The 26,808-nt window shown below is 45.0% G+C and overlaps 1 protein-coding gene across 4 annotated transcripts in view; it reads right to left on the reverse strand.

Moving 5' to 3' along the window:
* Positions 1–62: 62 nt before the first annotated feature.
* MICU1 (mitochondrial calcium uptake 1) overlaps positions 63–26,808 on the reverse strand; it is a 96,294-nt gene continuing 69,548 nt past the window's right edge. For all 4 annotated transcript variants that reach the window (XM_085229653.1, XM_085229652.1, XM_085229650.1 and 1 more), the window contains 5 exons: positions 22,265–22,462; positions 12,687–12,824; positions 6,909–7,017; positions 1,643–1,732; positions 63–411 (listed from right to left, as the gene is read on the reverse strand). In XM_085229653.1, the coding sequence (XP_085085779.1) occupies positions 251–411; positions 1,643–1,732; positions 6,909–7,017; positions 12,687–12,824; positions 22,265–22,462 (696 nt within the window). In that variant the 3' untranslated portion in view covers positions 63–250. The remainder of the gene's footprint in view (positions 412–1,642; positions 1,733–6,908; positions 7,018–12,686; positions 12,825–22,264; positions 22,463–26,808) is intronic.

The raw sequence follows: 26,808 nt of genomic DNA on the forward strand, positions 1-26,808 counted from the left end.
CGGAGCGTCGCCGGCGGGGTCGGTGCCCTCCCGGCCGAACGGAACGGCGTCAAGACACGAGAGAGAAGCAGTGCGGGTTGTAATGGCAACTAGGAATGAGCGGGTACAGCGCGTCAACCCCGCCCTGCGGGTGAGGGCAGCACGAAACGTCCCCTTTCCTACAAGAGAAAAAGGCGGAGATGCACGTGGCAGGCGGCGGCAGGGCTCGGCTCTACGGCAGCGGTTCAGCCCGCGTGCGCAGGCAGTGCCGTTAGGGCCGGGGCAGGGTGAAGTCCCACGCCGTCTCCTGGGCGCACTTCCACATAGCGCGCATCAGCCTCGTGAAGCCCATGTCCTTAGGTTTCTCCAGGCCCCTCATCAGCCGCTGCTTCATGATGGCCACAAACTCCTTGTTGCTCAGCTCGCCGTTCCCTGCCAGGAGAGGAAGGCGTTAGGAACATGCTGAGCTGCCACCGGCACCCCAGGAGCAGCCAGGCCAGGCCCAAAGGAAGGTGTATTCAACGAGCCGCTTTCTTCAACTCAAAGTGCTTTTTTCTGCATCGCATCTAGATACAAATGTGGGCAAGGGAACTCTTGTCAAAGTATTGAGGAGAGAGCGGCAGTCTCCCTGGCGCCCGCAGTAATGCCTACAAACACCAGTGCAGTTATAAACCACAAAGAGTTCAGTGCTGCATTTCCACTCGATGCCTCCCTCACAGAGAGTGAGTGGCCACCAGCAGTTGTTCCCCCCAAAGCTTTGCTATCTGACAATTTAGCAGATCCTCCTACAAGAGAATGCCAATGGAGAACATTCGGGTACCCTTTGGTTCACTGCAGTCTGAGCATCTACTTTGAGGATGTGATTGGGAAATGACACCGAAGCACAGAGGAAAATAAAACAGACGCAGCACTCCAGCAGGTGGAGCCGAAATCCAGAGGAACTGCAGCCAAGAGGCAGAGCAAGGGAAGGCACTTCCCTACGTCCCTATTCAAATCGGGGAACAGCGGCCTGGCCATACTTAGCTGCTACTGCATGCGAGCAGGAGGGCTGCAGCACCAGGGCACCAGCAGGGGCTCTGGTTTGGATACTGTAATTTTGCACAATTTTGCTTCTCCCAACCCAAAACCGTATTTCTCTTGCCTTCATCAACACATTTCAAAGGCTACTCTGAAGCTTGTTATGCTCATCTGTGAGTGTAAAATGCCAAATGCCACAGAAGCAATGGCAACCAAACCATAGCCTGCAAGCAGTGTTTTTCTGGGAAGACTCTGCCAGATTGCTGATTTCCAAGTACCAGATCGGCTGATTTCCAGCACTACAACATAAACACTCTTTCTTGAACACATCAATCTGCTAAGAAAGAAAAGCTGCTTCCCACTGCAGCCAGCCTGCATCCAGCATTTTTTCCACATGTGATGCTTTAAGATCAATGCACTAGGAGCTGTGCTCAATTGGACACCCTTCCCAGAAAGGCAGCTACACACCTACGGCCACACAGCAAAGCTCAGCACAAAATGGACATCTGCTAGCACAGAAAAACTCTGAGCAAAACACTGGGCAGTTCCCACGGTGGGAGCCTTCTCTCTGCACTTCTAGCCCTGGCTCAGCTCTCACCCATGCTGGCTGCAGCCAGCGGTGGTCACAGGACACTCAGTCACTCACCGTCGCAGTCGAAGAGCGCAAACACCACATCACACACATGGTCTGACAGCTCCACCTTCGCCACCGTCCTGGCCACCTGCTGCATTGTCACTGCACGAGAGGAAGGCACACAGTTAGTGGGACACCAGCACCCGCAGCCGCCACCAAGACAGGCAGAAAAGTCTCCCCTTTTCTATTTTAGCAACCACAGATTCAGTGCAGGGTTTTGCAGTTGATTTTGCTGTGCCTCACAGGTCTGGTTTAGCCGTTCCCCACATAAATTAGTGCTAATCTGACTGCCTTCTGCTGTTGCTCTGAATCTGCTCAGCACCATTTGTTGGGGCTGAATCACTCCCCTCCAGTCTCTCGAGGCAACAGAAGAGCTCTGCACAAATGTGTTTGCATTTACCCTTCACTCAGTTGAACTGAAACCCAAGGTGAATGACTAAAGGCTCCCATCAGAAGTGATTTCATTTTGCGATGCATCACCATGTCATGCATTCAAATGGAGCCTTGGGAGAAAACCTTCCAGCAAGGGTGAGAGCTACCCTGCACTGTGCGCTCCAAAATTCAGCTTTATCCCTATATTTAATTTTAAAGAGCTGCTTTCCAACCAGTTGCACAACAGCTCAGTGGCACTCCACCAAGGCAAATTGGCCCTTGAAGCTAAAGCAGAGCAGTGAGCGGTGTCGCAGGGAATCCTGTCTACTGTTACCAGAATAAAGCTGTTTCCAAGTCACTGCTGAAGAAAACCCAAATTAGTTTCAGCCCCCAAGATGAGATGTGGTCAAATGAACAAACCCAGGTGATGGCATTCCTCAGCCCCACAAAGAAGTGTGTTAATGGTCCAGGATTTAATCAACTTGCACTGACATCAAATGCTCAGAAACTGTAAATAAATTCCCAAGCTGACTTCAGCTTCCCCCAACTTCAGGAAAGGAAGAAAACCATAAATCTCTCAGCAAGGGCTGGTGCACGCCAGGTCAGAGGCACAGGAGGACACGGTATAATTAGATTATGTTACGCTGTCCTCGGGCCAATGCCAACCACATCCTCAGACCCCCACAAAATGCCTTCAGTGCAGAACTGCTGCTCTTTGCTGACCTGCTCCCCCTGCCTTCCTGCCCCAGCAGCTGAGGGCAAGGTCACAGCAAGCTGCCCATCTGCTTCGCTGAACTCTGGAATAACTCAGCTGCAGCACTGGGAGCTGCAGCAGAAGAGCACGGCAACAAGGGGAGAGCTTCTTATAGCTTCCTGTAAGGAGGCTGTGGCCTGTGGGACAAATCAGCATCATCTCAGGCTGCCCCACCTGCCCACGTCCCTCAGTGCCACGTCTCCACAGCTCTGGAACATCTTCTGTGGTCACCCCAATTCTGTGGGCAGCCAGTACCCGTGCATTACCATACTTTCAGAGAAGAAATGTTTTGTAATATCCAACCTGAGAAAGAAACAGCCCCAGAAGAAAACTGCCCTTAGAGCAAAACCTTCTTTCTAGTTACAGAACAGCACTGCTCTCACACAGCTTTGTTTTTCTAATAGCATCACACGTACCAAACAGAAGAGTTTGCACAGGTACAATATAAGTCTCTGGCAGTGGTACAGAGGTACCAGCTCTCATCTTCATGTGCTTCCTCTGAGAGCACAGGAGCAGAAGCCCCCGTGATCTGCAGCACACCTGGAACAAAAGTTGTCAGGGAAGCCTCCTCACCCTTAGCATCCTGATAAATGGAGGGCCTGAGGCTGTTCAGAGACCTTCCACTGGGATCAAGGGATTGGGTTACGTGTTCAAGCTGCCCCCATGATTGAGCATGTTCATAAATATGAAAAGCTCAATGAAAAAGAAGCAACACTGGTTAAAAAAAAAAAAAGCACCACCAAAAAAGCTTATCTACACTTATCTCTCAGCTTAATGTTCCCTATTTATCAGGGCATGCTGCAGAGGTGCTTTAGCACACCTAGGCTTACGGAAGGAGAGAGGTTTAAGTGCTGTAAACCACCACGTATTCAAGATCAATCATCTCCAAAAGCAGCAGAGAATCATAGAATTGCTCAGATTGGAAAAGACCTTAGAGATCATTAAGTCCAACTGCAACCAAACCATACTACCCTAACTAACAACCCACCAATAAATCATACTCCAGAGCACCACATCCAAACAGATTTTAAACACATTCAGGAGTGGTGACTCAGCCACCTCCCTGAGGAGCCTATTCCAGTCTGTATTTCCTCAAACAGCAATGCTGAATGCCATAATAGAATCACAGAATGCTTTGGGTGGGAAGGCACCTTTAAGATCATTTAGTTCCAACCCCCATACCAGAGGCAGGGACACCTCCCACTAGGCCAGCTTGGTCAAAGCCCAGCATCCTTCAGCTCCTTTCAAACACAAACCTTCCTCAGAGGTGCCGGCTCAAGCTCTGACCCCACATTCCTCTGCTGCAGGTGCCTCGGAGCACGAGGTGTCTCAGTAAGGTAAACAGAAGTAACATCAATCTATGTATGTCATTTGTTTGCTGTTTTAGAAAATGAAACAGGTGCTGTCTGGGGAAACATATCATCAAACAGCCTTTTCCCAATTTGGATTTTGTGATAGCTGCATCAATCTCTATGCAGGAACGTCTCCAGGATTTTATGTTATCAAATGTTAGTTCTACTTTTATATCTTGAAAGCTATTTTTCTTTTAAGATTTCAAGTGTTGCAGCTTTACGCCAGCTTCTTTAACTAGCCACTGGAGCATTTCATGCAGGGTTAGCTCATGACAGTTCTCTCTTCCATCCAGCTCCCCAGGATCACACTGAGCAATGGCCCACGATGTGCTCAAGACACAGAGTTGTGTATGGCAGGACTATGCCAGAGCCCAGGCAGATGGCAAATGTCATTTTTCTCTGTCTTGAGATTAATCATTTGGCCAGAGTAACAACAGACAGATGTGCTATCTCACTAGATGGGAAGGCTCCATTTCCTCTGTTGCTAACAGGAGAATACAACTTCCTCTCGCCTCTGATGCAAGTTGCTCAAAGGCACTTTGCCCTGCACTAGGACACAGGGCAGCCATACCACAGCACTGCCACTGCCAGCAGGATTGCTGCTCTGAAAGTGTGGCTGTGAACAGTGCCAAAGAAGCACAACTCACACCCTCGCCTCAAAAGGGAACTCAGCAATGAATTCTGTGCCAGCCTGCTGCCAGCTGCACGCCCCAGCAAACTGAGCTGTCTGCTCAATAACGTTTGTGAGCTAAGGGAATGACGGTTGTGTGTTTCCAGATGAACCAGAGGACAAATGAGGAATCTCCATATTAGTTTGTGGGTCAGTTTTATCATCCTCTTTAAAAGAGGCTTCCTTAATTCAACACCAAAAAGATGTTGCCCAGCTATGGCTGTTTGGTGCCATCCGTTTTTCCTGTTTCATAATAAGCAACACTTCCAGAAACTTACAGCCAGTCCCCTGCATGAGGTTAGCAGCAAGGACACAAACTCTCCTTTTGCTCCTTCCAGTAGGAAGAACGACTTTTTATATTTGTTGCTTTTTAATAAGCAGCCCTACAAGAACTTGGCTTTTGGAAGAAGTGCATCCCACTTATTGCTGATTTGATTTGTGGGTGTAACAGCCAGATGAGGTGAGAATGAGCACGCGTATGGGAAATGTGTTGCATTTAGTTGTGCAAGCACATAGATTCCTGCTGCAAAACCCAGGCTACTGCTGCAGGTTGATTTGCACCTTCATTAAAGCTGCAGTAAAACCTTCCTCGTGCTTCCTGCCACAATTCACAGAGCATCTCTGGGCTGGGCAGTGCAGATGGAGGAGAGGGGTAACTCAAGCCAGCTGCCAGACACACACTGAGCTGGGAATTGCAGCACAGCTCTCCTGCCAAAGCAGGAATGGCTCAAACTTGTGAATGGCAAAGGAGTGGTGGCTGACGCTTCTGGAGCCCCCACACTTTGAGGCTTTTTCCACTCCTCCCCGGTTTGCACAGTGTCAGTGTCAACCAGACCTCTCCCTGTGGCTTTCCAGCCCTGCAAACTCCTGGCAACAGACCTGGAAGACTCCTGGCAGAACACAGCAGCATAAAGCCTCCCACGGCTGCTTCCTTCAGCCAAAAGACTCCTCGATCAACGGCTGTAGCTCCAGCACAAGCTCATTAATTGTATGTAATTAAACAGTAATCACACTGATTTACCAACTGCACGTGGACTTAAGTACTCCACAAATATATATTTTCTGACTGGGCAATTGCTAATTTACTGTAGATGCTGAGAAAATTGGATTTGCTAGGCTATTATCACCGCACTGCAGATAGGGCTCTGCACAGCAGCAGCACATCCATATTTCATATAAGGTACTTCTTGCTCATTTTTACTTTCAAATTAGAGGGGGGGAAAAAAAAACAACAACAATATAGTCTTAAGATGCATTGATATAAAGAGTATAGATGATTCCCCAAAAATTCTGAGGCAAGGAGAGCTGTTGTAGCATGCAGGAAGAGATCTGATTCCTATGGCAATTCCACTGTCTAAGAACCTATTCATACCCTAACATTCCTGCAACAACTGGATAAACTACTTGCTTCTGAAACATCTGATTTTGCAGCTGCTTCAACTTGTTAAAAGACAGGAGCTTCCCCAAAACTTAAACTCTGGACAGAGACTTCAGTGCTCAGCCCAGGAACTCAGTGGAGCCCCAGATTCAGGTGCCTGGATTTTAGATGAGAAATGCAGCATGTGGCTCTTTTTTCTAAGCAAAGCCTCTTAATTTCAAGCACAGAGGAACCAGGGGTTGTACTACCAGCTCCACTGCTGGTTAGCGCCCAGAGACCTCTGCAGGAGAGAACCTGCAAGAAAACTTCTTAAGATACCACTTGTCATTTCCAAAACTTTTTTCAAGCGTTTGTAAAAGGTTGGAAAGATGTCCCTCCCAAGACTGGCCTGGAGAAGAAACCTTGAGGTGCTCAGGCTGGTGATACATTCAGGAGTTTGCTTTGCCTCTGTATACATCCGACCAGAACAGTTCTTCTGGAAAGCTTTATCACAGCTTACTGATCTATTCAGGCTATACATATCAGCATTTTTTTCCACCCTATATCTAAAATGGAAGAAGTATAAAACCCCAAATCCCTGTTTATCCATGCACTGCAGTAAGTTAAACCTCTCATCACATGGAAGAGCTGCTATTTTGTGACACATTTAATCCATCAGACAGGACTTGCTGGCCAGCTCTAAGCCCAACCACACGATGCAAGCTGCACTGCCTCACGCTCGCAGCATCTGCGTGCCTTGCAAGCTTTAATACCTTTATCAAGAGAAGCTCCAGCCATATGGTAAAAGCTCAACGCTGTGTCCACATCATTTATATTCTTCAGAAAAGTGAAGAAGTTCTCCACCTCCTCAAATGTCAGCCCCTACAATGGAAAAAGAGGGTCTTAAGTAACAGGAAAGGCAGAGTGCAACTCAACAGCAAGAGGTTTGAGACACCACTACAGGCAGGTTCATGCATAAGATGTGCCTAAACTAGCTTCGCTATAGGATGCTGAAGAAGAGATCTGTTTGCCCTACCTACCTGTACAGCAGACAAGCAGAACAGCTGGTGGGAAGCTCAGCTCCTAGCTCCATTTGGCTGCAAAACACAGCTCAACTGCGGTGACCCTTCAAGCAGGACTGCGCTGAGAGCTGCAGCCTCCAGATCCCCTGAGCTAGTGCTCCATCACAGCAGGGACAGCCACCCAGCCTCCTTCCCTGCACTGATCAATCAGCCTGTCACAGGAGTTCTGACTCAGCCCCTCCTGCCACATCTAGCCAGAGAGATAGATGTCTAGCCAGAGATAGATGTACCAAGATACTGAAACCACAACTGCATAACATGGCATGGCTTCAGAGTCCAGATGACAGTGTACAAATTGCAGCTGGTGCTGCCAAATATAAACTTCTACAGTCTGCTGTCACCCTGTTCAAGCTGCTCCCAACAATTTGCCATCAGGGAAGAAGTGATCTACCTTTTTTTTTTTAAATATAAAGCTTTTTTTTTTTTTTTTTTTAAATATGTTCTCCTACAGACACTTTAGACCTGTAAAAAGAACTGCAGCCATGTAACTGAGTACATGGCTGTGCATGGCTGCTGCATGCTGCAAAGCATATGCACCAACTGCAGCAGCAGTTGGTTTATCAGTACTGGATTCATGGATCCAAACCACAAAGAATGAAGTTTCAAAATGCAGACGTGGACAACAGACCTAAAAATCCCCAGTCACTGCACAGGAGACTTCCTTCAGATGTTTATCTGCTATGCTTCTCAAGTGGTATGCTAACAGCAGCATATGGCAGGATCAAATATTATGCTGTACCAGCAGAAGAAAACGTCAGGTGCTTTTGCAGAAGTAGCACAAAGACTCCTGCTTTATACAACAGAGCTAGAAGAGAACAGATCTTGGCGATTCAGACACCGACCCATCTCAGCACCTGCCTGCTGGGTGTTTGTGACTGAGAAGAACACTAACAATTCAGAAATCTTGTGGGAGCTAGGATCTTCTGCTAGCCTGAAGGTGGCTGTGCAGACACTGTGCTCTGACTTACTGACCATATGATATCCCATACTTGTGACAGTGGCCACAATGTACCCCAACAACCACTGCAACCAGAGTCCCAGCATAGTATTTTCTTGGCCAGTATTGAGGCCAAGAAGTGTTTCTCTTCATGCCAAGTGGCCCCCTGTTCAGCAGCTTGTGGTAGTTGTTGTTTTAGCCAGCAGCACAGAAAGTTACCTGCTTACATACGATCTTGTGATCCTTGTCATTGCTGGAAAGCAAAAGTAACGACATGTGGAAATGTCCTACTCACCCAGGCTTTCATGGGACACACATACTGAATTTCCACAGCAAAAATCCAGCTGGTATTACAGAACTGAAGAACTAATTAGTTCTGTCACTGAGGCTGGCAGCAACACTGACACCTTCCCAATTCTCTAAAACTGTGGAGCTGCAGAACTGTGCTGACAAGCTGACAGCAATGAATGATCACTATCAGCCAGCAGCAGAATATGGGGATTTATCTGCCCCGTCACCGTGTCTGTCAGCACTGCTCAGCTCTCCATAACTCACTCATGTCTCTGCTAAAGGACCAACAGACACAAACCTACCAAAGGTTCTGTCTTTTGTTCCTCAGGGCCATTTTCACATATATCTGCTTTCTGCTGCATCCACCTGAATTTTCATTCCTTCTGCTCATAAGGAAATAGCACGCAGTACAAGTCCTTCATCCATTCTCTCCCTTGCTCTGCTGTCATCAGACTAAGAAAATGAAATCTCAACACAAAACTGCACAGCCACAGGCAGCCAACAGCCCTGAAGCACGTACAGAAGATGACCTGGATCAACAGCTTCTGAATTGCCAGCTTGCTTTCCTGGTGGTTAGGGACATATAAACCAAATGGCTTGCTTGTAAATACCCCAGACAACACTAGTCCTTTACTAGGAAGAAAGCAGCAGTGTGAGTAAAATTCAAGGGAGAGGATCATAAACAATTTTACATAAAGCAGCAGCTCCAGCAAATACACACAGGAGTTCAGGTATGCAGAGTATGGTGGGATTTTTCAAGAATAGAAGTGAGAGCAGACAATCAATTATATAAGAAAATACATCATTCTCAATGACAGGAACATAGAACATGATGTTAGAAGCACGGTAAAGTTTCACCTAAAGCCACAGCTGCCATGATCTGGGGGCTGACAGGGTCACTGTGCCCAGAATGGGTAATTTTAGTAGTCAACATGTAGCAATTTAATCAGAAAGTACTGAGTTAAATTGCATTTCCAAGGTAACGCTGGGTTAAAAGCTTGCAACATAGTTATGGTCCAGCTCCTGCCATCTCCTCCCCACACCACACTGCCCCAGATTGTATTCCCACTTCGAAAGGAGCAACGAGTCACAGCTCCTGCTGCTTTTCGTGAGATTGCAGCAGGTTAAAATTCACATGGATAATGGTTTAACATGACTTTCAAAGCTTTTCAAATGAAATGAAGGGATGTGGAGAAAAACTTCCCTCAGAACATTCACATCAAGCCACTGTGACCAAGAAGCTGTCTGCTGACAGGAAACAATTGCAGGACAAACGGTGAAGTGGCTGAGTGACTTCAGCATCTCTTTGAGGACTGGGACCCAAAGCGGGGCATGGGAGAGCACCAGCTCCATTCCTTCTCCACAGGCGAGGAGCAAAGCAGAGCACGACACAGCAGCTGCTGGCTCTGCGGATGTCTCAGTTGCAGAAGCACTGAGCTCCTGCTGTTCCCAGTGAAGAGCTTAATGCCACACTCATTTACAAGGGCAACTCTGCAAGCGCATCCCTGAATACATTAGTTGGGAAGCTCAAAAGGCAATTACTGTGATTCTGGCTGTAGCAGTCCTATTTCTTAACAGGACAGGAAAATTTAAGAGACATCAAAACACTGACAGCTGCACCTGTGTGATCCCATAAAAGCACATGAGCACACAGATACAAAATGCTGCACACAAACCAGCAAAGCATGCGGTCCTCTGCAACACCCTGGGAGAAGAACAAATACTTTCAAGGAAGAGGTTCTTTTGTACAAAAGACAAAACAATGTTAGACACCAGGCTAGATTGTCTGTGAGCTAAGGGCCTGCCAAAACAGACAAATGTTGTCCTTCATTTCTGTTTTGTACAAGCACAGGTTCTGAGCTGGTGCTTAGAAGGTTTATCTGCTCCTGTATAAAGAAGGTGCCACTCATTGCATCCTTTACTTCTCCCTAAATCAACATGTATCTTGTTAATAGAGGGGCTGTCTCATTTGAGGATTTGGTTGCTTAACTCCCCCAGCCTAAGGAATTACAGGATTTCTAACAATTCAGTTTCTTGAAAACATTTCTTTTTTTCCCTTAAAAGTTATTGGAATGAAGAAATAAAGAGACTTGCTCAGAATCTGTCTGTTACCTACAAATAGAAACACAATCTGGCTGCCTTCGGGATGAGGAATAAGGTAAAAACAAAGGTTCTTTCTGTCACAGATGTCAGGTTTCTGACTGACACACGGAAGGAAAGGAACATCTGCTGTAAGAAACCTTCCAAGAATAACTCCCTCTGACTAATTTCTCATACACCTGGCTACTGTGCCACACATATATACAATCACAGCATAGAATCAGGAGTTTGAGAGTGTAACAATTGAGCTGATATTTTCTATTCCACAGATGTCACAGCCACTCAGTCACAAAGTATTCGTCCCCAAGACAAGTTAAAACTCAAGGGGAGTAGAAGTATTAGACGAGTAAAACCCACAGTGTCTCACTCAAAAATCCAATAAATGGACTCGAAACTGCACCCTTGGAAATCACTGATAGTCTTATTAAAGCTAGTGACCAACAGCTTGGGAAGTGAGGTTTTCATGTATTGACAGGCAATTTCTTCCTGCTTTCGGGCATTGTTTACTGTGACAAACAACATATCCTGAAAGCACCTGAGCTCAGGCCTTCCCATAGAGTTACAACAGATGAGATGTTTCTAAACTAGATTGCTGAAGTTCTGGTTGAGAGAGGCACTTCAGGGATGCCCAAATGTGCTGAGCCTCTGTGCTGTGCTGGGAGAGATGAAAACTCACTTGACATTGCTTGTTCAGCTCCCAAAGGATCACTCCCAGGAGCACCACCTGTGGCTGAGTGCTACATGAGCTATGTTGAGGCTCATGGATGCTGCAGGCTTGCTATTTCTGACCAGTATAACATCAAGAGTTTTGATTATGAAGATTACGTCTTCAGTGAACGTTAATTTTTGAGACTAGAAAACTCATTTGTGGCTGGAAGTCCTGGTTCACACCTTCCTCGCTCACAGCTGCGTACAGAAGGGCCACTCGGCTAAACCAGAGGCTTTCACCTGGTTGCAGCACTGTCAATGGGAAAAGTCCCAATAACCTAACACTGACAAGAGCTTGCCCTCAGGGTATATCAATAGAGACCTACTGGTGTTTATGCCTTGCTGCTTCAGTGTGCCCAAGTTCTTCTTTGTAGTCCTCACACCAGCGGAAAAGACAGGAGAAAAAGTCACTCATGCAACTTTGTATGGACTGAAGATTCCTGAACACTGCAGGAGTTCAGGACAGTTTTATTTACAGTCCCCCACATAAGAAAGAAAAGGACAGAGTCCAGTCAACACTGTTGCCCTACAACACATTCTGCATCTAGAACTTCCAAAAAATAAACATCAGATCTGATTTTGTGAGGAAGTTGCATTAAGAGTCAGGCCAACCCAATGTGCAAAGGACTTCCATCCATTCTCATTTTGGTTAGTTGTATGTTTATAACCTAGTTCAAAAAAAATCCACCTTTACTGAAGCAGACATGAAATTCTAATACTGAAGTATTGCAGCACCCTATACTTATTTTACCTGATTAAACATGTAATTTTAAGTAGGCATATTTTATTCCAAAGTCTCTTACTAGATTAACTGGTGCAGGATGAGCAGCCTTATTCCTCTCTAAAGCATAAGTAATTCAAACCATTTTTCACATAAGTTCATAACTAAATAATAAACTGCCCAGCCAGAGCAGCTAATTAAACCAAGGTCAAGCAGTAATTATGTGCACATCTTCAGCATTTATTCTGGCTTCAGATCTAGAGCGCTGTTTCCTAACCATAAGTTTTGTAAACTGTCAGTAGGGAGAAGCCTACACCTTGATCAGGACACGATTACTGCACTCCCATCTCGCTGCTCCTGGGGAGGATTCATGATCTGCAAAGTCAGCATGCCTCTGTAGACTGCTTTTCTCTGGATGACAGGGATGGCTTGTTACAGAAGGATAGAGCTTTGCATGTCAACCAATTGCTTAGGAAAGTCATTTCCTGTCCTCAGCCCTTCACAAGGGCATGAAATCCTCGGGGCTTTCATTCATCTCTGCCACAAAGCATCTCTCAGCCATCCGCAGTTTGGGCAAATCAGTGGAAAAGACCATCAGTGCATTTCCCCCTACAAGGGTACCCACTGAACCCGACTTGGCAGCTCATCTCTCAGCATGGTGTGCGATGGTTGCCTGCTCCTCTGCCCCCCCAGACTCTCAAATATGACTGACCTCCCCATCTTGGAAGTGTTTCTTGAGCTGCTTCAGCATGACAGTGAGCTTCTTGGACTGCACCCCGCTGTAGGCCAGCAGCATGCTGCCAAACTGCCGCTCCGTGATGCGCCCATCCACTGGGTCGTGCCGCTCAAACTGCAGGGAAAAAAGATGACAAAAACAAGGCTGTAAAGAAGGTACAGTAATAACAAACTAACATCATAGCAGACACGCTTAGAGAAGAAATCCCCGCACAGTTGATTAGTTGCTTCTCCAGGACTGTTTCCATCAGAATCAACGCTTCTTTGCATGGGCAACTTCTTGAGAAATTTTCACACCTAGCCCTCCCATCTTATTTCAGTTATAAGTTTCATCTTATTGGAGACTATTTGTAGAATTGGACTTGAAAAAGCAGGATGATTATTTTAACCTGAAACTAAGCTTGTGACCACAGGTTTCCAAAGGAGTGAGACAAGAAAAAATACTAAGGTGCTCTTTGCATGGCCTTCTAGCTTGGACAAACACCTGAATTGCAGCAGCAGTGTGTTGCAGCAGCTTCTTCCCACCTGCTCAAAAGACTCCAGTTTCACACATCTCAGCATTCAGAATCCCCTACTTGACTTCCATAAGGTATATTGGAAAACATAAAGCTGATTACAAGCCTGAGTTTGACATTTAACAACGGAATTAATTTTTAAACTTGTATGGAACAACTCATCTATCTCAAGAGTAACACTAATTTGACATAAGGCGGCTGTGTTAACCATTCCTGCCTCAATCGTTTTTATGTGCTTAATTACACAGCTAGCACAAAGCCAGCAAGGCACCCAGCTGAGATCAAGGGGAGGGGCAGGGGATGAAAGGCAGCAGCTCTGCCCGTGATCTCGAATTGCCTCTGAAGAGGTTCATTTCTCAGGAAAGCCTTGATTCAGCTTCCAGAGGGGCAGCAGCACTGTATCTGGCTCTGCATTGATAGGTGACAGCGTGGCTCCCAGGAAACAGAAACATTTAACCAAAACACAGATGCCTCCAGCCAATAGTTGGCAGCCAGGTACTAGGCGCACTCACAGCAGTGCGCACTGTAGGGACAGGCAAGGAGGGGAGTGACAAACACCGGTGTTACAGAGCAGCTGCTGTCTGCTGGGTTACAGTCTCAAGTACAATCACCACTGAGCTGAAAAAAAAAAAAAAAAAAAAAAAACAACCCACAAAAACCAACAACCCTTTTACCAAGCAGCAACATAGCAAACGGCAAGGGAAGTTCAAAACTTGCCTCCAGCTGGTGTCAGATACGCTTAAGTTAGTTGTGGGAGGGATGAGCAGAGGACAGTGCATATAGAAGACACAAAAATTTCAGTGAGAAGAAAAAAGGAAGTTTAAGCAAACCAACACAAAAGTTGGTTTTAAAATAAGCCTTGATGCTTTGCAGAAAAACAGAGGATGAGTGCAACAGGGGCTGCTGCAATCCCCATTTCCACCTCTAGGCTTCACAGGTGCCAGCATTCCTGGATCAAAGCTCTGTGCTCCTAGAAGTCACGAATGAAACATTTCCTGAGATACTAAATTGTTTTGTTTTTTTTTCCCTGATACGCTGCCAGTGGTATTTCTTCATCACAAAGCTTAGCTTCAAATGATTTGCGAGAAGAACCTTGTTTTCAGCTTCTAAAAAACACACTCAGCTGCAGCAGCCCCTTCCAGCTACATGCTGGGATGCAGGCATGCATTTTCTCCTGCACGATTAACAGCATATTTCCAGTTACAAATCGAGACTTCAGAGCCACTGGCTCACTCTGGCAGGCAGCGGGCACGGTGAAGGCACCCTCAGTTATTCGTCGGGCAAGACCTTGGGGAGCCCAGTGCTGCCGGACAGCTTCCAGCCACCACCACTTGGTGCCAGCAGTGCATTCTGCATGCGCACAACAGTAAGGCTGCAAGACTTAATAGAGGCACAGCACTCTTCAGTGTCACCTGAGATACTGTGGAAATTAACCTAAAATATATTAGGCAATATTGATAGTCATTAGAAGGCGGTGAGATACGCAGGACAATTAAACATGCTCTCCCAAGAGGAGGAAGGCAGAAGAAACGGGTACAGCCAAAAGACACCGGAGCAGATGTCCCAGTGCCAATCTGGAGCAGCCTGGTCCATGCAGTCAGCCCATGTCCACACCAGCTACTAAAGAGACTACCTGTAAGCTGAAAAATGCATTTGAAATACCCTTTTTTTCCCCCCTACACCAAAAAATTAGGTGTGAAAAACACCTCCATGTTTCTCTAAGAGAAGCTTCTTATATATCTCTAACAATAAGGTTAAACATAGCTTTCCATCTGAATAACTCAGACTACCTTCTTTTGCTTCAGCGCGTACAAGAAAGGCTTCATCAAATGAAGAAAGCAGAAGGCAAATAAAGAGATTGTTTTCTCTGCTTCCACATCCCCTTAATTGCCAAACTCCTCGCTGAAAGGCACTGCAAGAATTCACCACAGAATGACAGACCCGTAATCACTCTGCTCCCAGACTTCGCTGCTTGTTTTGACTATCCCACTCCACCTGCTCCCAGGGGAAATCAAATGCCAGCCCCTGAAAAGCACCCAGCCTGAGCCACTTCAGAGGCAACACCATAAAAAGCATCTTTGTTCAGGAAAATGCTGGGACTTCTTATACACAGAAGTTAATTTCCTTTCATCCTCCTTCTGCTGCCACCAGCTGCAGCACTCATGGCCGGGTAATGAGGCAGCTCCAAGGCTACAAGCCACCTGGTGTAGGCAGCAGGACCTGATCTGGGTCCTCCCATGCACAGGAAGTGGACATGGCCAATGCCACCAGAACTCAAGCCATCTGTCTCGCAAATGAGGAGTTCTCAGCTCTGACAAAGAATGGGGAAGCATGAGTGAGTATTAAGCATCACATCTCTAGTAACTGCTTGCAGATTCTGGGTTCCACAGGTCTCAGGGCAGGGCTGCATTGCTGTTTCCTGCCCTGCTTCAATACTGCTTTCAGCCACAACACTGCAGTGATTTGGAAAGAAAACTTCAAGATTATATTGGTGCTTTTTTTGATCTTACTCCACAAACACCTAAAATCCTAGTGCTGAAACCCTGGCTCCTCAGCGACTGAGTACCAGGAACTGCTTCAAAGCAAGAAGCAGCGATGTGGCCACCAGACCTAAGTGTGCAAAGCAGCACCATATGTCTGCACTGCCTGAGGGGAGTGTTGGAAAGCCAGGACCCCAGAGACAGCTGAGCACCACATGCAGCCCGCAGACAAAGTCCAGGAAATGTTGCCATTTGGTTTTTAAACCGAAGCCAAATGCACATCACCCAAATCAGCAAGAGCCTCAGATGTGCTGATGAAAACATAGCTCTGACTTTCTTCAACACCTCCCGAGCTGTTTGCTGACTGCATGCCAAATTCAAGCCCATAAAAACTCACTAAATTAAAAACAAAAATCAGATTCCTGACAGCAGTGCATAGTTTGGGCGACTCCTGTCTTGAGTCAGCATGAGCCAAAGTTGATTCTACTCAGTGCTGTGACTCGAAGGAAGTACCTGCACACTTCGTGCCGGCTTCTCTTTATTTCTGTGTTACCACTACCTGCCATCATTTGCAGTATGCTCCTGTGGAAGCAGGAGGCCTCCCAGAGAACCAAGCAAGCAGCATGCAACCAAGAAATGACTAAGAACAACGGAAAATCTATTATTTCTTTGCCTTTGCCTTCATTATAGAACTCCAAGTCAATGTCAGTTTTCCAAAATTACATGTAAAAACAGAGCCCCCACATTTCTTTAATAAAATCAGTCTTCACATACTGCAATGTAAAATGTGGTTTACAAAGAAGTCTCCTTTCTCTCCGGCTGCACAGATCATCTTCTGCAGCCTCAACCTGGCCACAGCCAGATGCCAAAGCACCAACTGAGTCCTGCTTTGCTGCCAGAGATCCTCTCACCTCACATCAAACAGCCAGGAGCGTCCCACACACGTTAACACCACCTTGGGCAGAGAATTTTGCACACCCATGGTAATTAAAATAGTGCTGGCTGCAGAACGACCCTCAAGCAAACACAACACCCCTCAAATCTACTTAGACTACTTAGAGGCCACGCTTGCGGAAATCAGAGCTGCACAATGGTATAGTGAATTCCCGGTAGTTTTTAATCAAAAATACCACAGGGCTTTGAACTCCGAGCTCCAGCAGGCACAGGAGTCCTCTGCTTGGTATTACTTCTCTGAGCAATGCTTCCAGCAGCCCCAGGCACTCACAGTTTGTGGTGGGACTTGAACATCTCTATTGCACCGCCATACCCTGTGACAATACAATTACAGCACCCTGAGCCACACAGGGGCTTGCTGAGAGCTGCTGCATGGCTGCGCTGGTCTGTAAACACCAGGGAAGGTTATGAAACATGGTCACATTGCACAGCTTTAAAAGGGAGATTAAGCACAAAGCACAGCATTTGTGCAAGGCAGGAGTCAGCATTTTCAAGTTATTGCTTTTTTCTTACTTTTCAGAAATCTCCTAAACCTATCTTCTACAGTTTGATGCAGATATCTCTGAGAAGTCAACAAACTGCAGCCAGGCACCCAGCAGCATAATGTCTATCCTCTTACACATTTTCCTATTCAGCTGCATTTTAGCAAGCTGTTAAATCGCTAGGAGGGCTTCTCCTAGAAAAACTAACAATGCACAGAGTCCTTAAAATCTCAAAGCAAGCATCTAAGGAAGAAATGCATGTGTGCTTTTTCTTATTACCCATTGAAACTGCAAGAAAAAAATCTACACAAGCTTTTGGGTGGAGAGAAGAGCGCAGAGGATAATTTTTCAACTTCTTATGTTGGTTAGACAAGCATCAATAACAAAAATATTGCTAATTCTGTCAGTTCTAAGGATACTTGAAAAAGGTGACCTGTTTGGAAAGGCAGCAAAGTGTGTGTAACAAGAGGCCAAAGGATCTGGGAAATAATGATTTGTGGGGTAATATTCAGATTCACAATCTCTGACTCTTTAAAGTAGTATTTGCTCAAAGCTTTGTTGGACAGGCTGTAATGCATTATTTATCTGTAAACTGCTGCAGCACTGGTTCTGTTTACTGCTCTGAAGAAGCACGCTGCCAGGATCTCATCAAGTTGCATATACAACTCTGACAGAGAAGAAAAGCACTGTTCATCTTCCTAAAGCCCAGCAACCCCATCTGTCAGAAAAAAAAGAACAGTCTGGGAGGAAGCTGTGATGCTTGCAAGGGCACCAAATTAATCCCAGAAGAGAAAGCATGGCAAAAGTTTCTAAATGCTTTTTAGTTGGAAAATCAGAGGTCTCCAAATAGTCACATTTGAGCTGTTCTGAACACCACCCTTGCACACCAGGCTGTCCAAGAAAGTCATTCCAGAGCTAGATAACACATGCATAAACAAATAACTGCTCTTAACATGCAGATGTGGCACTGTGGAACATGGTTCAGCGGGCAGGTAAGCCATTTTCACAAAGGAAAAGTCCCATCTTTTGAATGGTTTTCCTCTTCTCCCTTTGCTCTCTGAAAGCAGCTTACATGAATACGTAGCAGCAAGGTTAAAAATGTGCATGTGTCAGCAGCAGTGAAACCCCTGCAGAACAAGTGCTTTGTAGATGCTTTTGACATTTCTCTGGCCTTGGCATAGAACCACTGCCTGCAAGGGGAAGAAATTAATTCCAACCACCAGCAACTTGTTACGCTTTAATGAGCAATTAAAAAAGGTTACGTAAAGACGGCCGTACCTCAACTTCATCCTCATGAATCAAAATAACTTCGTGCCAGCTCTGAAAGGATCTGCATTTTGAAATTTCAAGTGTTGAGGGAATGAAATGGGAAAAATGCAAAGGAGAGGAATCTGTAATACTCATGTCTGATGAATTAGAGTGAAGCATTCACTTGACTGCTGGGGGCAGAGTGAGATGAGATAGAACACTCAGCTCCTGCTCTGCCAGCCGAGAGCCCAACTTCCACTGCTGCTTTCTGCCCTGACTACATCACTGTCATTTGTACCCTTGGCAATACTCCCGGTACCCAGACGTGAGGAGTAGAGGAGCTCCTCCATTCCATGTGCCCACTGAACAAGGAAAATGCAAAGTTCGGAAATGTAATGAGCTCGTGACCTCTCTGCAGCAAAGTCCATTGGCTGGTTGCACGTAACCAAGCCCAACAGTCCGGAAATCCCAATAACAGTCTCTGTGGAATCGATGCACGGAGTTTTATTACAACAGAAGTACTTATCTCTCTGCCTGCTAGAGTTCACGCTGTTTCTGCTTGACCTTGGAGCTCAATTTATCACGAGAAAATAAATTAACTGCACTTTAAATCAGTTTAGCAGAGAAAAGGGAGTCAAAAGAGTAAAGCAGCTGCTCAGACCACCTCGCATCACGCATAACAGCACAAAGTCACAATTTTCAAGATGAACACAGAGACACGTGGCACCTCAGCTGTATTTTCAGAATCCTGCTTTTCATCTTACTGTCCCAGAGCTGGTTTGATACCACAGGCACGTACCTCATTGCTGGCAATAAGAGAGCTGGGGAAACATAACAAAACTAAGTACGGAGATTAAATCACTGCTCTTAGCAGGTTTGGGGTGGCATTTCAGAGAGCAGAGAGGTGACACAGATGTGGAAAACAAAGAGGTAACACTTTGCTGTATCTACTTACAGAATCACAGAAAAATGTAGGATGGCTGGGACTCCCAGTCCAAGAGGATCGAGGAGATGGGAAGATTTGGGACAGATACTGTCAAGCAGAAAAAGCGGAAACGATGATGTCAAGAGCTATCCATCTTCCTAACTCACAGAACCCACTCAAAACAGTACTGCTTTATTTGAGACAAATACTGCATATGGGACATACTGCCTGCAGAGCCTGCACTACCTTTTTACTCCAAGCTTATCACCCTTTGTGACACTGATAGGAGAAAATGGAGTTTTTCCAAAGATGCTAATACAACAGAACATGAAAAAAAAAAAAGCCAAGTGCTTGTTTAGGATCCCACCCTGTTGCTGGGTTGGTCTCAGGTATCCAGCCTTAGCTAATCCGTATCAGCATGCAACACAGAAAGGATTCCAGCTATGCGCACATCTATAGGCACCAGTTCCAGAAAGCAGAGCTGGCACTGATACCTGTCATGGAGAAAGCAGCAGCAGCAGTTTGCATGCACTTTCTGCTCTGGAAGACAATAGGGAAAAGCAGTGAGATATCAGGGAAACCACTGAAGCAGCCAAACCACAAAAAGTTATAACAAGTCATTAAAAGCTTCTCTTTGCCCTCTGGCTGTGGTTACATTTCTCATCTTTTCCTTCCATAGCTGAGCTGATTGCTGAGTTCTCATGAAGTGATGGAAAATATACTTTCATCAAAACAATAAGCAAAAGGGAAGAAAGTCGCCACGGTTATTTAAACATGCTGTCAGCATTTCAGCCAAACAGAATAGGAAACGTCTGGGGCTTTGTCTGACCTAATCATTCTCAGAAAGTTTCTGCATGAATATTATGATAAGCAGAAAAAAAACAACAAAACCAGTAAGAAGAAAGTGGGTTCAGGTGGTCGGAAACTATTCTACCTCTACAGCCAGAAGAAACTGATCCTCTTGTATACTAACTGCAGATATGCCTGGATCTGTTTTACCACATTTTAAGAGGCTGTGTTCATTAGAGCACTTCTTAGAAAAGGAACGATGTGAACCCACTAGGCATTGTGTGAAAAGCCACTTCACCGTGAATAAAACCATCAAATGTGAAGCAAGGAGAGAAGGTTTGAGATAATGTCAAAGAAGATAAAAGCATTGGAGGAGAGAGGCCACGTTACATAACGCTGAAGACAGAAATAGGTCTGCATTGCCTAAATCAGTGAGAACGACAAACAGAAAAATCAGGTGCTTTAATATCCCAAATTCAGGAAAAAAAACCCCACAGGTTTGGCAGAACAAAATCATCCGCACTGCACAGGTCAATTTTTCAGCTGAAATCATAAAAAGTGCTATGCACAGCATGGACCGTGTTCCAGGGTGCATACTCATTAACTTACCAAGACATCAGTACCTTGTACTGTCCACAAGTAACTTGTTAGAAAGGCAACTAACATTCATCAGAAAGATGCACAACTGACTGATAACACTAAGAACTAAATCAGTACTTAACTGTTGCAGGAAGAAAAGAACAAGTATGAATAAGCTAAAAAAAAAATCCTATTGCTTATTAATGAGCAATGTGAGAACCACAGACGAACCACTCAACTCCAGCACTGGGTTAGAAAAAATAGTGCAGTGCCTGATCACTGTCAAACACTGGAGAGAAAGTGGCAGTGGGAAACCAGAGCAGAACGGCAAGCGAGGACAGAGCGATCTCTAGTTCTCTTCCCTTCAAGTTTTATCTTAGGTTTCTTAACCTTAAAAATTATTTCAATGATTTTCAGTTTGTAGAAGAACTGAAGAATCAACACTTTCCAGTACACTGAGAACATTTTTCCTCCAGTCTACTCCCCCTACGAATGCACAGCCAAGGCAACCAGCTTTAATTAACAGTTAAATGAAGCCAACTAGCTGGACAATTGCCCTCATTAAGACATTAGTCCTTGAGTCAGTTCCTTGCATTTGTAAAACTCCAAATAAAAGAGGGAATCAATTCAGGTTCAGTTCACAGAGACCGATTTGATAGCAGCCTATTAAAAAGCTGTACGTTAGCTGAACCACAAAGCCTGAGCACGTGGACATGCGTGCATCAGACAGAAGCACTAGCAATCTCTGAATACTGCCTTAACATATCATGGTTGTGAGAGAATCTTCCCGAGCACAACATCCTCACTTGTGATTCAAAGAAGAACCTGGCTTTGCTCAAGCCAACTCAAACCTTCAGGCTTTTTCCAGTGAAAGGCAATGTATTAAATGAATCAGTTCCACTTAGGAACTGTGACAGACACCAAGAACTCTGCTGTTGCTGTTCCTGTACTCACGATTACTAAAAAGAACCAAATGTTGAAGATTGATACTTGAAGTCAATTTATGTGACCAGTAGGAGTCTGGGAGTTGCTGTTAACTCACAGTAATGGAAAAATAAGGATGCATTCAGTTCTGTTGAATGGCAGAAGATTCAGAATAGACAGACATTTCTTATTCAATCCTGGGTTAATGTACATTATAACAGAGGCCACATAGCAGAGATCATGTATTTAGAAAAGTCAAAGAAAGCTTGAATGCTTATGCAGCAGAAATGTTCAGAGTAGTGAAGCAAAGAAGGAATGAGCACAAATGAAGAGCTTTGGGAAGACTATAACCCCCAGTCCTTCAGAGCAGTTTGCTCAGGACTGAGACAAACCTACATTGGTAAGGTAGCAACAGACTGCTCACCAACTGTTATTTTTTTCTAGAGCATCTCATCGTTGGGCAGAGCCAAAGCAACGCAAGTACAACATGGAGATAAGCATGCCTGGGATCCTGCATTCTGCTTTTACTCCACAAACACCACTACCAAGAAGAGCTAGAAACGTTCCTTGGGAGCATGACATGCACTGACAAGTTCATCAGAAAGTCAGCAGAAGTTATACCACTCTGCCCTCTCCCCATACACAATAACAACTCAAACCTCCAGCTTCAGAATATCGTGCTGCAGTTTGCGCTGGAAGTCGAGGAAGTGGGAGATGGTCAGCTTCCCCTTCAGATCTGCCCCAAAGAAGTACGTTGTCAGTGCCGAGTTGAAGCCGGTCTTCAGGGTGTTCCCAGTTGTGGACCGGTCTCTGTGGCGCATGCCCATGCTGGTTTGGGAGCGAATGATGCTCTGAACCTAAAAAACAAGAGGGAGCATTTTAGAATAAAAACCACCGGGGGAATTGTCAATCCTGGTTAGCCAGCACGAGGTCCACCTAGCTCACATCATGTTTCCTTTCCCCTGTATACAAAACAAGTTTGTTTGTTTGTTTGTTTGTTTTTTAACTCAAGGGCTCTCTGCTGCAGTTTTAAGCTCCTCCTTCACTAGGTCATGCTGAGCCACAGAGAAGTCCTGACCAACACATAGTAAAGAGTTCTTCAGATCGTATCGACCCAAGCAGGCCCCAGCACAATAACACACACTGCAAAATATCCGAGTTAGCAGCAGACAGATAACTGCTCCAACACAGCCAAATGTGAAATCGTGCACTGTAACAGCAATATCTTGCAAAACCTCTGCTCTGGGAATCACAGCAAACCACTCAACATAGATGTCCTCGTCAAGATCAGCAGTCAGAGGCTAAGTAAATCACTCAGAAAGTAAGATGACAAGGATATGGGAGCAGCCACGGACACCAGTATACCAAACATCCTCCTCCTCCTGAGCTGTCTGGAAGGCCCCACATAGCTCAAGCAGGTGGCACGACACAGGGCAAGGATACCCAGGACAAGTTCATCAGCCCCAAGACATGGCAAAACATCAAACTGAAGGATGTGACAGCTGCAAAAAAAAAAAAAACCAAAAAAAAAAACAGCCCAAGAACTCATTATTCTAAGGAGGGTTTTTCTCCATGTGACAGCCAACTTCTTTCATTGTACTGCTCCGGCCCAGTTGGAGCAGAGGGAGAAGCTCGAAGGGGCTTTCTGGAGCTCCAACAATACCTGTGGCTTTGCCCTCAGCCTCCTCCTGCCAGCACATGTTGGAAGGAATGAAAAGCAAAGGCAGCAGCTGCACAGGGCTTCAGCTGTCAAAAGGATGCTGGAACCTTGTTATGGCAGTATACAGCATATACAGCAGTATATGACTGTAACATTTTTTTGTTACAGTCCCAGAGGAGATACTCTGGGCAACATTTCCCAAGCTCACTGCCTTTCACTGCAAAGAACATCTGAAGTCACAGGTCAAAACAAAGAAACAAGGGGATTGTTTTTTTTTTGTTTTTTTTGTTTTTTTTTTTTTTGAAGTATGCACTGTGATGTGAGCAAAGAGTGTGCCCTCTGGTTCGTAATGCTGCTGTAAATAGCTGCTCCTCCTTTTGCTTTGTGCTCCACTTCAACTGTGAGTTCTGCACGCACATTCCAGGCAAATATTTAAGAACTGTCTGGAGCAATGCAGTTTATGACCAGCTGGGAAACCTGCCCCTTCTGCAAAGCAAACGCTCACCACACAGCAGGCTGGGTGACAGCGCACCTTCTGAGTGTGATTCATACGGCATCTCACATTGCAGCCAGACCCGTGCCCCTCTTTCCTTCCCATCCATAGCAAATACCAGACAGTCTAAACATCCTTCTGTGGGCACTGGAGCCAAAACAATTGGCCTGGCCCCTATTTTGGGTAATTCTGATAGCCAGAAGCACAGGCGCCCGCCATACGTTCTCCAGCCCAGCCAGCGCTGTCCTCCCCCGCACCTCATTGATCGCACAGTTCTGCACAGACACTTCACTGTCTTTTTTTTTTAAACACATTTCAGCCCAAGTGTTTGATCTGCTTCATCTTTTGTACCAGGCAAGGGGAAAAAATAATAAAAACAATCAATGAAAATAGTTAAAAGCTATGATTTAAAGAGAAACTCAAAGTAACGCTGCCTGCAAGTTAACTACTTTTCATCCAACTTTTTAATTAAAAATGGAAGTGCAGCCCACCAATTTCTGGTTTATATACCAGAGGATGAAAAAGTAAAAATGATAGTGATGCAGGCAGCAAGCAATTCAGTGCTCACACTGAGCATATGCATCAACACAAAAAAACCTGCGGCTGTTCCTTGAGGCACAAGAAATTAATACCTTCCTGTCAGGCACTGCAGCCTCTAACTCACATATCAGCTACATTATTGAGTGACTGTTTTCTTTGACTAATACTCCAGGTTTTCAGATGTTAATGACAAGACAGACCTGTTTGTTGATTCTCTCTGAATGGAGCATGAAATCCGTGCCCATAGCCAACAGGGATGGCAGGATGCTGAGCCACACCTTTTCCTTCCCTTCTCCCCAAAATTGCATTGCTCTTTTCACACTACCTCTAGCAGTACACTCTCCAGGAATGGGGAACTTGTAACTGTTCCTGCTAGGCCCAGCCTACAGCACAGATCTTCAAACCCCGCCATCCTTTGTGCTCTTACCGAGGCATTACCATAAGGAGTGAAGAAAAAAGTGTATTTATTTTATAAATGATTACATCTGCATTTATATACACAAAAAAAGGACGTGCCGCCCACCGAAGCCGTGTGTTTACCTTAATTGTGTTTGCCAAGTGCAGCAAATTGGTTACGGCGTTATCTGCCCAGAGCAGATGGCAGCAGTTTGATTTCACTGAGCACTCAAGTCAAAGAGCTTGTGTTCTCAGACACTTCTCCTTGTTTTGATATTGCCATGTTCTTCTCACTTTCTAAAACAGCTCCTGCATCCTTTGACTCAAAGGCTCTGGAAAGATCAGCCTTCACCGATACATCCTGATGCTAAACAGTAATTTTATTCCTTTATATAGATGCAGTGACGCACGTAACAAGCTTAACAAAAATATGTTCTCCTTCCCAGGGATTTTTGTACGGCTTAACACACAGACAACTTCCTGATGATTTGAGATAATTTAATTCTACCAGATGATTGGAGATTATTTAAATCTATTTTGTACTCTCATTTTCCAAGCACGTCCAAAATAGGCATCCTGAGGCAACTTTCTTCCTTTCTTCACCCACAGAACAAAAAAGCCAAGTGTGACACCTGTGCTAATGCTTTGGCTTCACTGCAATTTTAGCAAGCAGTTAACTATTTTTCACTTTCCTTAAACTCATTTATCTATGCATTAATCTCACTTTATAACATTAGTAACTACTGCAAAGTACCTTTTTGAATTGTTAATTATTGGATGCCTGTAGTGCAGTGCTATTACATTCATTTACTTCTCAAACATACAAGGAAGAACAGTATTCTTGACTATGAAAAATTCTTCATTTCCTATTTAAGCTAAATCAGTTAGGAAGGCAGTGCTACATAGCACAACATGGACATTGTTATGAATTCAAATTTGCACTCAAAGGCAACTCCTGAATTTATGTCACACACTACTCCTTAAAAATGTGTCATGTTGGAAATAAAGCACACTGCTGTTATTGCAGTCCAAATCTTGCACCTAAAACCACAGCTAATCAGATAAACGGCACAGCCCTGGAGCAAACTGATAATACCACACCCATAGGAAATAATTTAAGGAGGATGGCAGCAGAAGATTGGAAGCGATGGGGTACATTTAACAATCTGCTTGGCCACTTGCTCTCTCCATTTACAGCCAACACGACCTCTCAGACTCTTCTGTAGTTAACCACTCATTCAACCCGCCTCTGAGTAAGAATTTGTAAGTAGGTAACTAAAAGTAAAAGCAGGTTATTTTTTCCAACCATAGAGTCTCCTCCTTTGCCCAGATGCAACATCTTCCAGTTGCCTATTGAATGCTCAGACCCAAGAAATGTGGAGTAAGACACAGTATCTGAGGGCCCATGCATATCTGCTAGATGAGGTAACAGAGATAGTGATTGAATATTCCAAATCTTGGTGAGGGAAAAGCTGAGTCCTGCTACAGATGGAGAGGTCAGATCGTTTCCCCACTGATCACCCAGGTCTTCACTTCAATCTGTTCTTGCTGCTGCAGTATCACACGTCACACCACATATGAAGGCATCATTTGTATCATACACACAGGCTAAGTTCTTTAAAAAGTCCACCTGCAAACTGTCTGCTAATGAAACTTTGCAGGAAGCAAAGTAAAACTAACGGAAACACCCCCTCAATAAATATTTTCATGTTTACATTGAAATGAACTGGCAAATTCCTCTTAGAAACAGATTAGTTCTTATTAGTTATTATTAATTATCTGAAGACAAAAGTAATAAATTCAGTAAAAGCCACAGAAGGAAGTAAAATCCAAATCCTCTGACACGAGCAGCAGACACTTTACCAGTGACACATTGCAAAATATACCTTTGGGACAAAATCTCTGGAAACAAGCTTATACTTCAAGTTGTTCTGGCTCAATGAAAAATTGTATCTTTTTTAATAAAAAAGCAGAAATCAAGTCACAAAAGCAGAGCACAGAAGGAAAAGCTGTAAGGTAGGCAGTAACCACAAACATAAATCGCAATAACGTCCTGGAGAAGTGCTGCTGGTACAATTAAGACATAGTAGCACTAAGTCAACCCACCATTCAAC

This window comes from Meleagris gallopavo, chromosome 8 (genome assembly GCF_905368555.1).
Source record: "Meleagris gallopavo chromosome 8, MGAL_WU_HG_1.1, whole genome shotgun sequence".
NCBI classification, from domain to species: domain Eukaryota; kingdom Metazoa; phylum Chordata; class Aves; order Galliformes; family Phasianidae; genus Meleagris; species Meleagris gallopavo.